The sequence below is a fragment of the Coptis chinensis genome, chromosome 7, assembly GCF_015680905.1.
Source record: "Coptis chinensis isolate HL-2020 chromosome 7, ASM1568090v1, whole genome shotgun sequence".
Taxonomy (NCBI): domain Eukaryota; kingdom Viridiplantae; phylum Streptophyta; class Magnoliopsida; order Ranunculales; family Ranunculaceae; genus Coptis; species Coptis chinensis.
In genome coordinates, this window is record NC_141462.1 from 63,751,123 (window position 1) to 63,764,348 (window position 13,226).

Below are 13,226 nucleotides of genomic sequence, written 5' to 3' on the forward strand. Positions count from 1 at the left end.
TCGACGTTGCATCAAGTTCTCCGTTTCCCGGGCCCCAGAGGATTGATGGAGCTGAGAAGCAATCAACTGGAAGCATATCATTGTAACCAAATCTTGTCAGCCGGAAAGACCGACAGTACACCACTCCACACAAGTAGTGAACCCATCAGTTATACCATGGCCAAAGACCTGGTTGTAGAGGTCAGAGTCAACACATCCAAGCAGCACGCTGGGGGCTCCAGTAAGAAGAGGAAGTCGTCCACTTACACTCCAGAAGTCAATCCAGCCGTTGCCGCTCCAATGGATTCACAGACACGTGTTACACCTCAAGTCTTCCTGCCGATAGTTACTACAGCTCCTCTTAGTATGCCCACAGAAGCCATTCCAGTTCCTGTTCTCGTCACCACAGCTGCCGATCCAGTCCAGGTGAATAGATGCACTCTCCCTCAAGACGTTGCGGTGCCTCCACGTGAAGAAGCGTCGCCACCCAGGCCAGCACCCCAACAGGTCGACAGAGAGCGGGTCAACTTAGGAACTGATAATGACCCTAAGTTTGTATATGTAGGGGTTAACCTTGACCCTACACTCAAGACCCAACTTGTAAACTTTCCGGCTATGAATAAAGATGTTTTCGCCTGGTCGTATATCGATGTGCCTGGTATAGACCCTAGTGTAGCCTGTCATCGATTAAATGTAAATCCTAATGCTAAGCCGGTTAAGCAAATGACCTCGCCCGGTTATCTCTCAAGGCTTCGTAGAAAGCCATTAATAACGAAGTCGACAAACTCAAGCAAGTCGGTTTCATCAGAAAGGTGGAATACCCCGATTGGGTCGCTAACATTGTCGCGGTCTCCAAAAAGAATGGCACAGTTCGCCTCTGCGTCGATTTCACGAATGTCAATCAAGAAACACCGAAAGATAGTTTTCCCCTGCCATGCATTGACCGACTTGTCGACCAGACTTGCGGACATGAACTTCTTTCCTTTATGGATGCGTACAGTGGATACAATCAAATCCCACTCGCTGAGGAAGATCAAGAGAATACCTCGTTCATTACCGAACAAGGAATTTATTGTTATAACGTCCTCCCGTTCGGCCTTAAGAATGCCGGAGCGACATATCAGCGTCTGGTAACTGACATGTTTCAGGACATGTTAGGAGAGACCATGGAGGTTTACATCGACGACATGGTCGTCAAGAGCAAAAAAGTAGTTGACCATATTACTCACCTTGAGCAAGCGTTCTCCAGATTGCGCCGCACTAGAATAAAGTTGAACCCAGAGAAATGCCTCTTTGGAGCGTCCTCTGGTAAATTCCTCGGATATCAGGTGTCACAGTGCGGGATCGAAGCGAATCCAGACCAAATCAGAGCGTTCTTAGACATACCTGACCCACAGACAAAGAAGCAGATACAGAAATTGTCAGGTATGGTCGCTGCACTTAATCGATTCATATCCAGGGCGTCAGACAAGTGTCGTCCGTTCCTACAACTCCATAAGAAAGGCGAGCAGTTCTCATGGAACGATCAATGCCATCACGCATTCGCCACCCTCAAAGAATATCTCACCACGCCTCTCGTTTTAGCCACACCAGTAGATGGAGAGACACTGGGGCTCTACCTGGCAGTATCAGATTTTGCAATCAACTCAGTTCTCTTTAAAGAGGAGAACAACTCAGAGAAAAAGCCGATCTACTTCACAAGTAAGACGCTCACGCCAGTTGAGAAGAATTATTCTTTCCTTGAACGAGCCGTACTTGCTTTGGTGTATTCGGCATGGAAATTCAGGCCATACTTTCAAGCACATCCGATCAACGTATTGACCGACCTGCCACTGAAGAAACTCCTTCACAAAGAAAACAAAACTACTCGTATGGCCGTATGGGCCAAGGAGCTCGGAGAACACCACATGGAGTTTGTACCTCGCACCTCTCAGAAAGGTCAAGTCGTTGCCGATTTCCTCGCCGATTTCCCTGTTAAGGACCCACACTGGCAGTCAGAGATGGAGCTCGCTGTTGTCAAAGAGCGTGTCAAATCAGTCTGGTCTCTCTTTGTAGATGGCTCTAGCAATCCCGGAGGGAGTGGCATCGGGGTCGTCTTAGTGTCCCCCGAAGGAGTTATGGTTGAAAAATCAGTTCGACTCGACTTCGCATCTTCCAATAACGAAGGGAGTCTGGTTACCGATCATGGGCTTTCGTATGATGGCTTCGGTGTGCAAGAGCTTCAAGTCTTTAGTGACTCACAACTGGTCGTTCGCCAGATTGCTAAGGAGTACACTACTCAGGAAGGTAACCTTTCAAAGTATCTTCAGGTCGTTCATCATTTATTGCCTTCTTTTAAGAATTCTACCATACACCATTTTTTGCGTGATGAGAACCGTCACGCAGACAGCCTAGCTTACCTAGGCACTCAAACCCCGAGTTGTGCTCCACGACAACTCCTCATTGAGGTAGTCGATCGACCTGCATACCAGGTCGAACATACCCTAGTTATAGCCGATCAGTTGCGCCAGACCTGGATGCAACCCCTCATGGACTACATCCAACAGGGCACGCTCCCTATAGAGCGTGCCAAAGCCAGGCAAATCTAATATCAAGCGCGTCGTTATTGCGTGTTACATGATAAGTTGTTTAGAAAATCTGCTGGTAGACCGCACTTGCGATGTATTACTCCAAAGCAGGGATAATTGATATTTGCCGAAATCCATGAGGGAGAATGTGGAAACCATGCCGGAGGTCGTTCTTTAGCCCACAAGGCAATTTCCCAAGGCTACTTTTGGCCCCGTATGCAAACCGATGCCAAAGCATACGTTCTCAAGTGCTTAAAATGTCAAACATTCGGCCACAACATCATTCAGCCCGCACGCGAGCTGATTAATATAGCAAGCCCATGGCCATTTCACATGTGGGGCATGGACATTATGGGACCATTCGTCCCCCAGAAAAGCACTGGTTTTCGGTTCGTCTTAGCAGCAACTGACTATTTCACAAAGTAGGTCGAGGCCATTCCTTTAGCACATGTCAAAGAATCGCATGTCCGAAATTTCATCTGGACTCATATCATCACCCGATTTGGGTTGCCACATACACTCGTCATGGACAATGGACCCCAATTTAAAGGCCGAACAGTTAAAGACTTTCTAGCAAAGTGGAAGATAGTTCATGCATTTTCTACTCCACAGTACGCTCAGAGTAATGGTCAAGCGGAAGCCAGCAACAAGGCCATTTTAGAAAATTTGAAGAAAAAGATTGAAAAGAACAAGAGTCGATGGCCGAACCAGTTGGAGAACATCATGTGGGCTCATCGCACCACAGCTCGGTCCAGTACCGGCGAATCTCCATTCTCCTTGTGTTATGGCACAGAAGCTGTCATTCCCACCGAGCTGACAGTCACTACGACTCGATCCGAGCTCATGGAAACCGGACACAATGATTCTGTCTTAGCATGAGAGGTCGATTTGCTCGAAGAACGGCGTGACTTAGCTACCATCAGAGTCGCATCTTATCAACAAACCCTGAAGAACTCCTACAATAAATGAGTGCATCCTCGATCATTCCAGCCTGGCGATCTGGTGCTCAAAAAGAAGCAAGACGATTCCAAACTAGCCCCTAATTGGGAAGGTCCGTACATAGTAGAACGTGTTGTGGGCAACGGAGCGTACTAGATAAAAACTCAAGAAGGAAAATTGTTACCTTGCCCATGGAATACTTATTTGCTGAAACGTTTTTATCAATTAAAACCTTTGTTGTTGTATATTCTATTTTTTTAAGCACTATAAGTTTCAGCTTAATTTTTATGTCACCTAGTATAAGCTATTCCATGTACTGGCATCCAAATGTCCTCCAGCTCGCATCCGACCCACGACCAGTCTACTTCCCCGCTCTCATACGCTTAACGCGCCATACGCTCTCATAAACGAGAACGCTCCCTGCGAGCAGACAACTCTCTGGAGCTTACAGGCTACATAGCCTCTCCAATTCTTGACACATCGAGGACCTATATTTCTAGGATCGACTAAATGAGAACGCTCCCTGCGAGCAGACAGCTCTCTGGAGCTTACAGGCTACATAGCCTCTCCAATTCTTGACACGTCGAGGACCTATATTTCTAGGATCGACTAAACGAGAACGCTCCCTGCGAGCAGACAGCTCTCTGGAGCTTACAGGCTACATAGCCTCTCCAATTCTTGACACGTCGAGGACCTATATTTCTAGGATCGACTAAACGAGTACGCTCCTCGCGAAAGCGCATGCTCTCTCGGAGCTTACATGGGCTACATAGCCTCTCCAATTCTTGACACGCCGAGGACCTATATTTCTAGGATCGACTAAACGAGAACGCTCCCTGCGAGCAGACAGCTCTCTGGAGCTTACAGGCTACATAGCCTCTCCAATTCTTGACACGTCGAGGACCTATATTTCTAGGATCGACTAAACGAGAACGCTCCCTGCGAGTAGATAGCTCTCTGGAGCTCACAGGCTACATAACCTCTCCAATCCCTGTCACGTCGAGGACCTAAATTTCTAGGGTCGACTAAACGGCAGGACGTCTATTTATAGAATCATAAGCAGGACGCTAGTTACACACAAGTACACGGTAACATGCAAGCACAGCATAACCAATAACAATATATGACCACTCGTCATAACAACTACATCCACCGATCTGCTGGGATTACCCAGAAAATCCAAATCGGTGCTCATTACAAGATTAACAGAGTATCGAACTGCCACTTTCGTGGAAACCAGTTCTCTGCATGAAAAAGGCGAACTGCTCAGGCAAGCCTGAAAACACAACTCTATTGTTAACTCTCGTATAAGAGAGGGAAATGTAAATAGAACTTACAATTTATGGTTGACAGAGCCAAAAGTAGATCACGACATCAAATCTCGCTTATGACATGCTTATCTTCTGGTGCCGCGCTAGTCGAAGCAGTATGCCGGGCCGACCTCAGCATCACACGCATCTCATGCCCTCGTTCATTGCTCACAATCGCTTTCTTCAGCGCATCATACTTCTCGTCCAGAGCGGCGTAGGTGATACAGGCTTCGGTATACGCCTTCTTCGCTTTACGCGTCACCTTCTGACACTTCTTAGCATAAGCCGTCACCACAGCTAATTCCCTTTCTAACTCCGTCACGTCAGTCACTAACGCAACATTCTCAGCCATCACGTTCTGGTACTTGGTAGTCATCACTTCTAGTTTTCTCTTGTCTGCCCCCCACGCAGCTCGCATACACCCTAGCTCGACGTGAGGGTTGTCATCCATCTCCGTGTTTTGTACAACATCTTTCAACTTATCATATCCTGCAAGAAACTGCACGAAGCAAGTTAAAGAATCAGTTTGCCTTAGTAACTGACATAACAACCTAGTGTGTCTTGATCTTACCAAACAAGCAGCCATATCCATCGTCCCCAGCAATGTATCCATGTCCTCATCTTTCACCTCTGCCTTATCACCATCCAGTACGATCCTCTTCAGAACGCTGGTCGCTATGGGCGCCGAGTGGAAGCTACAATCTGAGTGTTTCACCATACGCTTCTTCCCTGTCTTCCCCATGTAGTAAAATTCACTCCCCACATCACCACACCGCGGGGACGAACTCTCACCAGCGACTGGCCGACCTTGCCTCAGGTCGCTACACTCCGCAGCGTGACGATCAGTGTCGCCTACCCGCTACGGTGACCTAAATACAATGCCGCCAGCTGGACGTCCAGCCCTCCTAGGTCGTTTATGACCCTTCGCCTCTACAGCAGCAGCTTTTCTCTTCCCGCGATCACCATGCACGTGAGGTTCAAACTCCATCCTCTCCATTATCAGAGGAGACGTTTCTCTCATGCTTTTTTCTCCCCTCATGAATGGACGACACCTTGCCATGATAAAACCTAGCAAACAAAGGTACTGTCACATGAGCTACAGTTGTATTCCAAACTCTTCTCGACGAAATAACACTCTCAGAGGAGAATGAACTTACCTAAACGAGCAGCAACGATGGTGATACACAGCAAAAGAGCAAAGCGGGAAGACAGACTTAAGCTTAGGCACGACGACGAGCAAATACTTTTTTGATTTTTGATGAGTAGTTTTATTCAATAGGAAACGTCTTTTCCTAAGCGCCTCATAATTACCTTTGAGACGCCAAACGCCATCTGCCCGCCATCATTATGTTCCTTGAACCGCTCGTCTCCCTCCACGTGTCACGCACGCGAGGGCACATTGCCGTTAGCGGCATTGAACACAACACGATTCGACCTCCTTCACGAACCAGAATCCAGCGACCTGGTGGCCTCGTTACGAACACCACCTCACAGCTGCAACCAACTTAACAACAAGACGCTCATGCAAGCTTCCCCATCATGTGCAGGGACATTGTCACTGCAATGCACCCACCATGCTTTGTTCTACGCAGTATAGTCAAGCAAGCGATTCATACATAATAGAGGAACAAACAACAAGCGTGGCATACACACAAACAACGACCTGTCCTAATAAGTTGGAAATATAGTCAGTTCACGGGTTGCTGAGACTACTCAGGAAATCCAACCCGACTAAACAATATTCGACCTCACATGAATACCCCAAAACAGAATGGGGTACCAGATCACTCGCAGTGTTGGCACATACAACTAAGAAGACGAACTGCCCGGGTTACCCCAGGAAACCAGTTCTATTGTATCACAGCTTATAAGCCGACAGCATAACATCACAAACTTACAAATCGCCATCTCTGGGCTCAACAATTAATTCTCCGGGCACCAGTGATTCATCAATCTCAGCATCCCTCCCAGTCATCATAACAGATACTCCATCCAAGTCTAAGCTCATCAGCACATCAGGCGCCGCAGCATCAGTTCGCGGTATTGCAATCTCTGGCACGACCTCTGAAGCAGCAGGAGCACTACTAATTCTCCCCCGCACCTGTTCTACCCCCATGTGTGATGTACATCATGCATGATCTGTCTTCAAAGCGTTGTAGTCCGCCTCAAGTTCAACGAAGTTTGCATCCAAAACGTCATAGGCTTTGGTAGCATCCTGAGTAACCTTCTTGCAGTGTAAGGTATAATCGTTCAGCCTACCAATTTCCACAGTCGCTGCTAAGACGTTCTCTTCCGCTCCCTGTAGTTTTTGCCTCAGATCTTCGGCTTCAGTGTCTTTCAACATCTTGGCCAGACTCAGCGCTTGATGAGCTTTCTTCAGATCTTTCAGTTCCTCACGTTCCATTTTCGAGGCCTCCTGGACGTTCTTCAGCTCATCAGACAGCTTCACCACCGCTTCTCTATCTGCCTCCGCGAACTGGGCAATCTCCTTCAATTTCTGAAACCCACTTACTAGCTGCAAAAACACACGCATGGTTAATAGCCACAAAATAATAGCGTGTATACGAAAACAGATACATCAAACGAAAATAGACATGCGTACCAAACATTGTGCAATTTCCATTCGCCTCAAGTTATCAGCCAACCCTTTCTCATCCAGCTCCTTGTGGTTGCCATCCAGAGCTATCTGTTCTAACAGGCAACCCGATATCTTACTCGATCTGAAGCTACAATCACTTCGCTTCACAGTTCGTTGCGCCTCATGCTCGTCCAGGAACACAAACTGTCCCTCTAGCTCGTCAGCAGCCACAACAGCCTTTCCACTCGCCTTACACGGAGCTTTCGCTTTCGCCACCGGACTGGATTCACGCCCCGTCGAGGCACACTAGACCCCGCCCCAAAAGTGGCCAAGTCCATAACCTGCTCAGGCCGCGCTCCACTACGGCGAGAAACCATAGCCCCGGCCACTATCCCGAACGAAACCAGCTTTCCTAAGAGCCAACTTCGAGCGTTTTCCGCATAGCGCGGCCTCTTCTCGACCTGCTTCCCGGCGAGGGTTTGAAAACCACCGTTTCCAACTCCACAGCGATCGATCGAACCCCTTCGGGATCGGGCTTCGATCCTCCACCGAGGCACCACCACCTCTAGCAGGTCGCCAACCATGTGCCATGTGCCCGCTCCTTTCTCAAGATTACCAAGTCACTCGCTCCGCGCCTCCATCGCCTCTCCCCTTTGTCCGACCTCAGCTCGAGCTTTTTCGCCTTTTTTTTTCCCGAATCGCAGGGCCTACCCTTCTCCACAAAGAAATGTGCAACTTCAGGCAACTTCACTTGTTTTTCTTCACGCGTCAGCCGAAGGGACCCTAAAACCCTAAACTATCCCCCCCCGCTTAGAGTTTTCCCAAGAGCATGCCGCGCTACTTTCGTGACTTTCGAGCGGCGTCTTCCTCGGTGCCGCATAGCGCGCCCTTCTCCGACCCTACCGCCTCGCAGGGTTGAAAACCACCGTTTCCAACCAGCGCGCATCGATCGAACCCCTTCGGGGATCGATCCTCCAGCCCCCGAGGCACCACCTCTAGCAGGTCGCCTCGCGCCGCCATGTGCCCGTTGCCTCTCTTCTCGCATTACCAAGTCACTCGTTCGTGCCTCCATCGCCTCTTCCCTTGTCTGACCTCGAGCTCGATCTTTTTGCGCCTTCCTTTTTTCCCGAATCGCAGGCCTACCCTTCTCCACAAAGAAATGTGCAACTTCAGGCAACTTCACTTGTTTTTCTTCACGCGTCAGCCGAGCGAACCTCTCTATCTCCCCACGATTAGTTCGCTTCTTCACAGAAAACTCTGCAGCCAATGCAAGACAAGGGCCTGTTAGAACAACTATCAGTTGTTAAATAAAGTAACAACAGAAAAATATTCCTACCCACCGGATATGTTACAAATCCTAGTTTGCAATCTACACCCGTTCGCACAGTAGTTGCCAACTAGCAGCAACGGCCTCTTTGTCCAGGCTTCGTTGCTTACACCATCGATCACAGCAGAACGCGTCGTCATTGTTTGCAAGCTAAAGTTCAAATTACCAGATCGCCTTACAACATAGTGCTCAACTATGTCGGCTACCCCTATGTCGTATTCCCCACTCGCATTCAACTGGTCAAACACCTTAAACAATCGCCGGTGTTACCCACGAACTGACAAGGAGACTTCCAACAATGGGCCAAGAAGTCACATACCAGTTTCGAGAACGGTATTTGCATATGCGCTCTCAGCTGGCCCTCACAGATTATTATTCCACCATTCGGCGGGTTGTACTCCTCACTACGAACATTTTCACTCAACCGTGGTTCGTATATCTCTAGGTCGGGGACATTAATCCCATACGCTGCCCTCAGTTTGGGGAACGAGTTTGCAGCACGACGGTTTACACTTCTAAGGGGCACGTCACTTGATGACGACATCTCCCCTCGACCTAACGTACTGGCCACGCCACCTTCTAACCTAGATCGGGTATTTCCCTCATCTACCCTAGCTTCCTCATCCAACTCAGCCTCAATGCCAACACTTACTGCTTCTTCGTCCTTATACTCTCCGCAACTTAATGATATCTCCCGAACTTCCTTTGATCGAGTATCATCAGAATCAGACATTCTAACAAGTTTTTTTTTATCAAATACTCAAGCTTAAACCTTACAACCTTACAATGACCTACGTATTTACCGAATCACACTTGAAAGAGAGGAATGCAAAGTGAAAATCCAAAGATAAAGCAACAAAAGCACTCACCTGAGGAACCCTAGCTTGCATTTTTGCGGAAGAAGCAAACACAAAATACCTTTTTTGATTGTCCCAAATTTGATTTTTTATAAATCGCCTGTTCAGTTACCAAGAAGTTATGATTACAGCCTATGCTCTAGCCCGCACACGTGTTCCAAGATACTGTCTTTTCAGCAGTTCCGTATAACGCATCGACACGTTTCTTCCTCAACTGCTACGATTCTGTCACGTGCACATCACGCCACCACTTCCCTTTCCCGCCAAATTGTCAGGCCACATGATTCAAAAGTGGCGCCATCCCCGTCGGGTCGTCCACCACAGGTCGCTCATGTTCCACACGTTCTTTCATTTTTCTCTCAGCAGAACGTTTCCCGTGACATAAACACTCTACTGAGAGGGGGCTGTGTAGGGGAGTGATATCCTCATAAAGTTATCATGCACGTGTGGAGCATAAGCGAACTCAGGACATCGACCTTCGAGACCGACCTGTGAGCAGCTCCCTTGTGAACACACATGTGCGCAGCATGAGCGAACTTAGGACATCGACCTCCAAGACCGATCTGTGAGCAGTTCCTTTCAGGTAGGTGGTATGAACAAAGATGTCTCAGTACGAATGCATTGCAAGAGACAGAACGCCTCGGATAAGATGACCACCAGGGGTAATCATTACCAAAATCTTACTTGTATTTCCCACCATCGGGAAATAGGGGCGACCGCGCCAACTCCCAATCAGCACATGACTTCTAATACAACCAGCCCAACACTCATTCACGATCTCCACCTTACACGTGTGCACAAGACACACATGTCCCCCGGATTGACATTTCCTCAAGCCTATAAATACCACCTATTTGAACTACGTCGGACCTGATTCCTCTCTCTCGGAAAAGAGAAAATACTAAAAAGAGGATACGTAGGCAGCTCGCTCACAAGCGAACTCAGTCCCTCCAGAAAATCTCAACCCTCTTCCCTCTCCCATCGCAAACACTAAGGAAAACCAAAACGCTCTTTTACAAGTTCCTTTTATAAAACACAAATTAGTAGCAAAAGATGGTAAGGCCTAAACAACAAAGGGGTGGTGGCGCAGTTGGCTAGCGCGTAGGTCTCATAGCTAGAAAGAGTGATCCTAAGGTCGAGAGTTCGAACCTCTCTCACCCCACCTAATATTTGCGGGGATAGCTCAGTTGGGAGAGCGTCGATCTGAAGGTCGCGTGTTCGATCCATGCGCACCGCATTGATTTTTTATTTTGTCTACAATGCTGAGACTAATACTGAAAGCATGCCTCTTTTAGCACTTGAAATCATCAATGTGCTTAACGTGTTACATGAAGAATATAACTTTTTATTAGAATGAATATGGTACTTGCTTGGTTAGTGGTTACTCTGCTCACGACAAAACATCCTACGTACTAGTTTCCACTGCTGATTCCAGTGTCCCATCACTAGTTCCAAATAGAATTCCTCTGCATTCGTTCATAAGCTGGATGTTTCGGAAGACAGAGGGTTGACACATGGCAGAATGAACTGATATGGATGAAAATAGTAGGATCAGGTAAGGGGGTAAAGCAAGATGCAATAAGCCTTCTTATATTGGATTTGGAAGGAACGCAACTCAAGAATCTTTGATAGTATGTCTTGTACTGCTTTGCAAGTGGCTCAATTGGTATTCAATGATGCAAATATTAAGTTGCACTCAATTAAATACAAGATGGATCCAGGACCCGAAAGAGATCGAGTTATGCAAGTATGTGTTGGAAATAAGGTTGGATAGACGCCCACCAAGATAAGGATAAACCACTGAGTATAGGACTCTATCCTATCTGATATTAGATGAGTATAGGACTCTATCCTATCAGATATTAGATGAGTATATGACTCTATCCTATCTGATATTAGATGAGTATAGGACTTTATCCTATCAGATATTAGATGAGTATATGACTCTATCCTATCTGATATTAGATGAGTATAGGACTCTATCCTATCCAATATTGAGGAGGTGGGAACCTCTATAAATAGACCCCCCACCTCTCACATATGAATCATCCGAACAACAAGAAAAGCTCTCTTTTCTTTAATGGCAGCCTCCAACATTTTCTAAAGTAGAAGTCAGTAATTTGTGGAGATTCCATAGGTGGTATCCTCCCGAGCCATTGTCAGTTCTTGGTTCTTGGTTTGTGAAAAGAAAAGGTTGCTTCCCGTTCGTGGTTGGAACTTGACTCCAGCAAAGTTAAGAAGAAGAAGATCTTGAGTGTGCCAAGAACATCTTCTCCTGTAGATCAAAGCTTGGAACTTCAAATTGAAAGCTGTGACCAAGGTACGATCTTCTGTTTCCGCTGCGCTATTTTATGCATGTGGTATAACGTAATTGTATATATCGTAGGAATCATGCATGAGATATCGATAAAATCCTACATTGGCATCGAGCCAGTTTTCCATGGTTTGCATGTTTTTGTTTGCGGTTTTGATCTTGTGATCTACAATTTTTGAAAAACTGCGGTTTTTTCAAAATCTTTTAATTAATTTTTAAATAATTAGGTTGTTTAAAATTAATTAGATATTGCTTAATTTTTTTGCAAAAATAAATTATTTATGGGAAATAATTAGTGGAAATTTTTTCCTAGGAAATTTTTTTTCTTAGAAATTTTTACATGGAAATTTATTTCTGAGATTATTTCTCTATAAATTTTAAGATTTTTTTTTCACATGTATTTTTCCACAATTTAAAATTGACATTAGGATGTTTATTTTTACCATGCAGTAATTATTTGAATCTGGATTTTTACTATTGCATGTATATAAAATTGTTTGTTTTCTATCAACGGTCATATGAAAACTAAGGCACAATGCCTAAGTCACATAGACCCGAAACTTGTAGGAAAACTGAACCAGATCTTGGGAGACGGGCTTCCAAGAAACGCATGACTGCTAAGCAATATAGGAGAACTTTCAAGAGTACTGTCTTGAAATCTGATAAGATAGAGACAGAGCCACCATCACCAGAATATACACCAAAGAGCCCCAGTCATATTCAGGATAGGAATGAGGCTCGACCACTTAAATCTCTCCTACATCGATTATGGGACGATGCTAAGGAACCAAATCCATATGATGTGTCATCAGGGTTTATTTTCCCACCTCACGGGGAAACAGAGGAAGTGGCTAGTAATTTTCAAATGGCTGATAGTGACTGTGAGGATGAGGATGACTCCCCTGGGCACCCAGGACGCTTCTATGTTCATGGTTGACTAGCTCTGTTTAGTTCTACATTGTTTTTTGAAAGATAGGAAACTCTTTTTGTAGAAACAATTTTATGAAATGGAAATTTAAGTAGTAGATTTTTGCATATTCTATGTTATTGATAGTCAAATGCATTGATTTTATTTAATGGCTAGAATCATGCTAGCAGATTATCATGATCATCTCATATGTGAAAATGTGGATTACTTAGATTTAATTTAAGAGATGATTCTTATTCCTAGTATCTTATTTTTGGAATTCAAACTTGATAGAATGGCACCCGATGGAAAATCCCGTTACGATGCTACGAAAAGGACTTGTTAAACGATAAGAATTACGAACTTTGGTCTAAGAAAGTTAGGCTAATTCTCGCGAGATAGGAAGGTCATTGATGTAATAACCGAGACAAGAGAGAAACCTACATTT

General features: G+C 45.9%; 2 protein-coding genes and 1 non-coding gene across 3 annotated transcripts; all 3 read left to right on the forward strand.

The window, feature by feature from the left end:
• Positions 1-156: 156 nt before the first annotated feature.
• On the forward strand, positions 157-2,567 carry LOC147488370 (uncharacterized). The gene is made up of 2 exons (XM_086574357.1): positions 157-530; positions 1,229-2,567. The coding sequence occupies exons 1-2, from the start codon at positions 157-159 to the stop codon at positions 2,565-2,567; spliced, it is 1,713 nt and encodes a 570-aa protein (XP_086430483.1).
• Positions 2,568-10,632: 8,065 nt separating this feature from the next.
• Positions 10,633-10,719, forward strand: TRNAM-CAU (transfer RNA methionine (anticodon CAU)). The gene is given in 2 exon segments: positions 10,633-10,670; positions 10,684-10,719. It is a non-coding gene; the product is annotated as a tRNA-Met (tRNA).
• Positions 10,720-11,751: 1,032 nt separating this feature from the next.
• Positions 11,752-12,852, forward strand: LOC147488372 (uncharacterized). The gene is made up of 2 exons (XM_086573117.1): positions 11,752-11,877; positions 12,402-12,852. Exon 2 carries the CDS (start codon positions 12,407-12,409, stop codon positions 12,806-12,808), a length of 402 nt encoding a protein of 133 aa, XP_086429243.1. The 5' UTR covers positions 11,752-11,877; positions 12,402-12,406; the 3' UTR covers positions 12,809-12,852.
• Positions 12,853-13,226: the final 374 nt, after the last annotated feature.

Coding starts and splice junctions, on each gene's coding strand:
- LOC147488370 (XM_086574357.1), top strand. CDS start 157: ATGGCCAAAGACCTGGTTGTAGAGGTCAGAGTCAACACATCCAAGCAG. Junction 531..1,228: donor GGAACTGATAATGACCCTAA/GTTTGTATATGT, acceptor AGCGTTCTCCAG/ATTGCGCCGCACTAGAATAA.
- LOC147488372 (XM_086573117.1), top strand. CDS start 12,407: ATGCCTAAGTCACATAGACCCGAAACTTGTAGGAAAACTGAACCAGAT.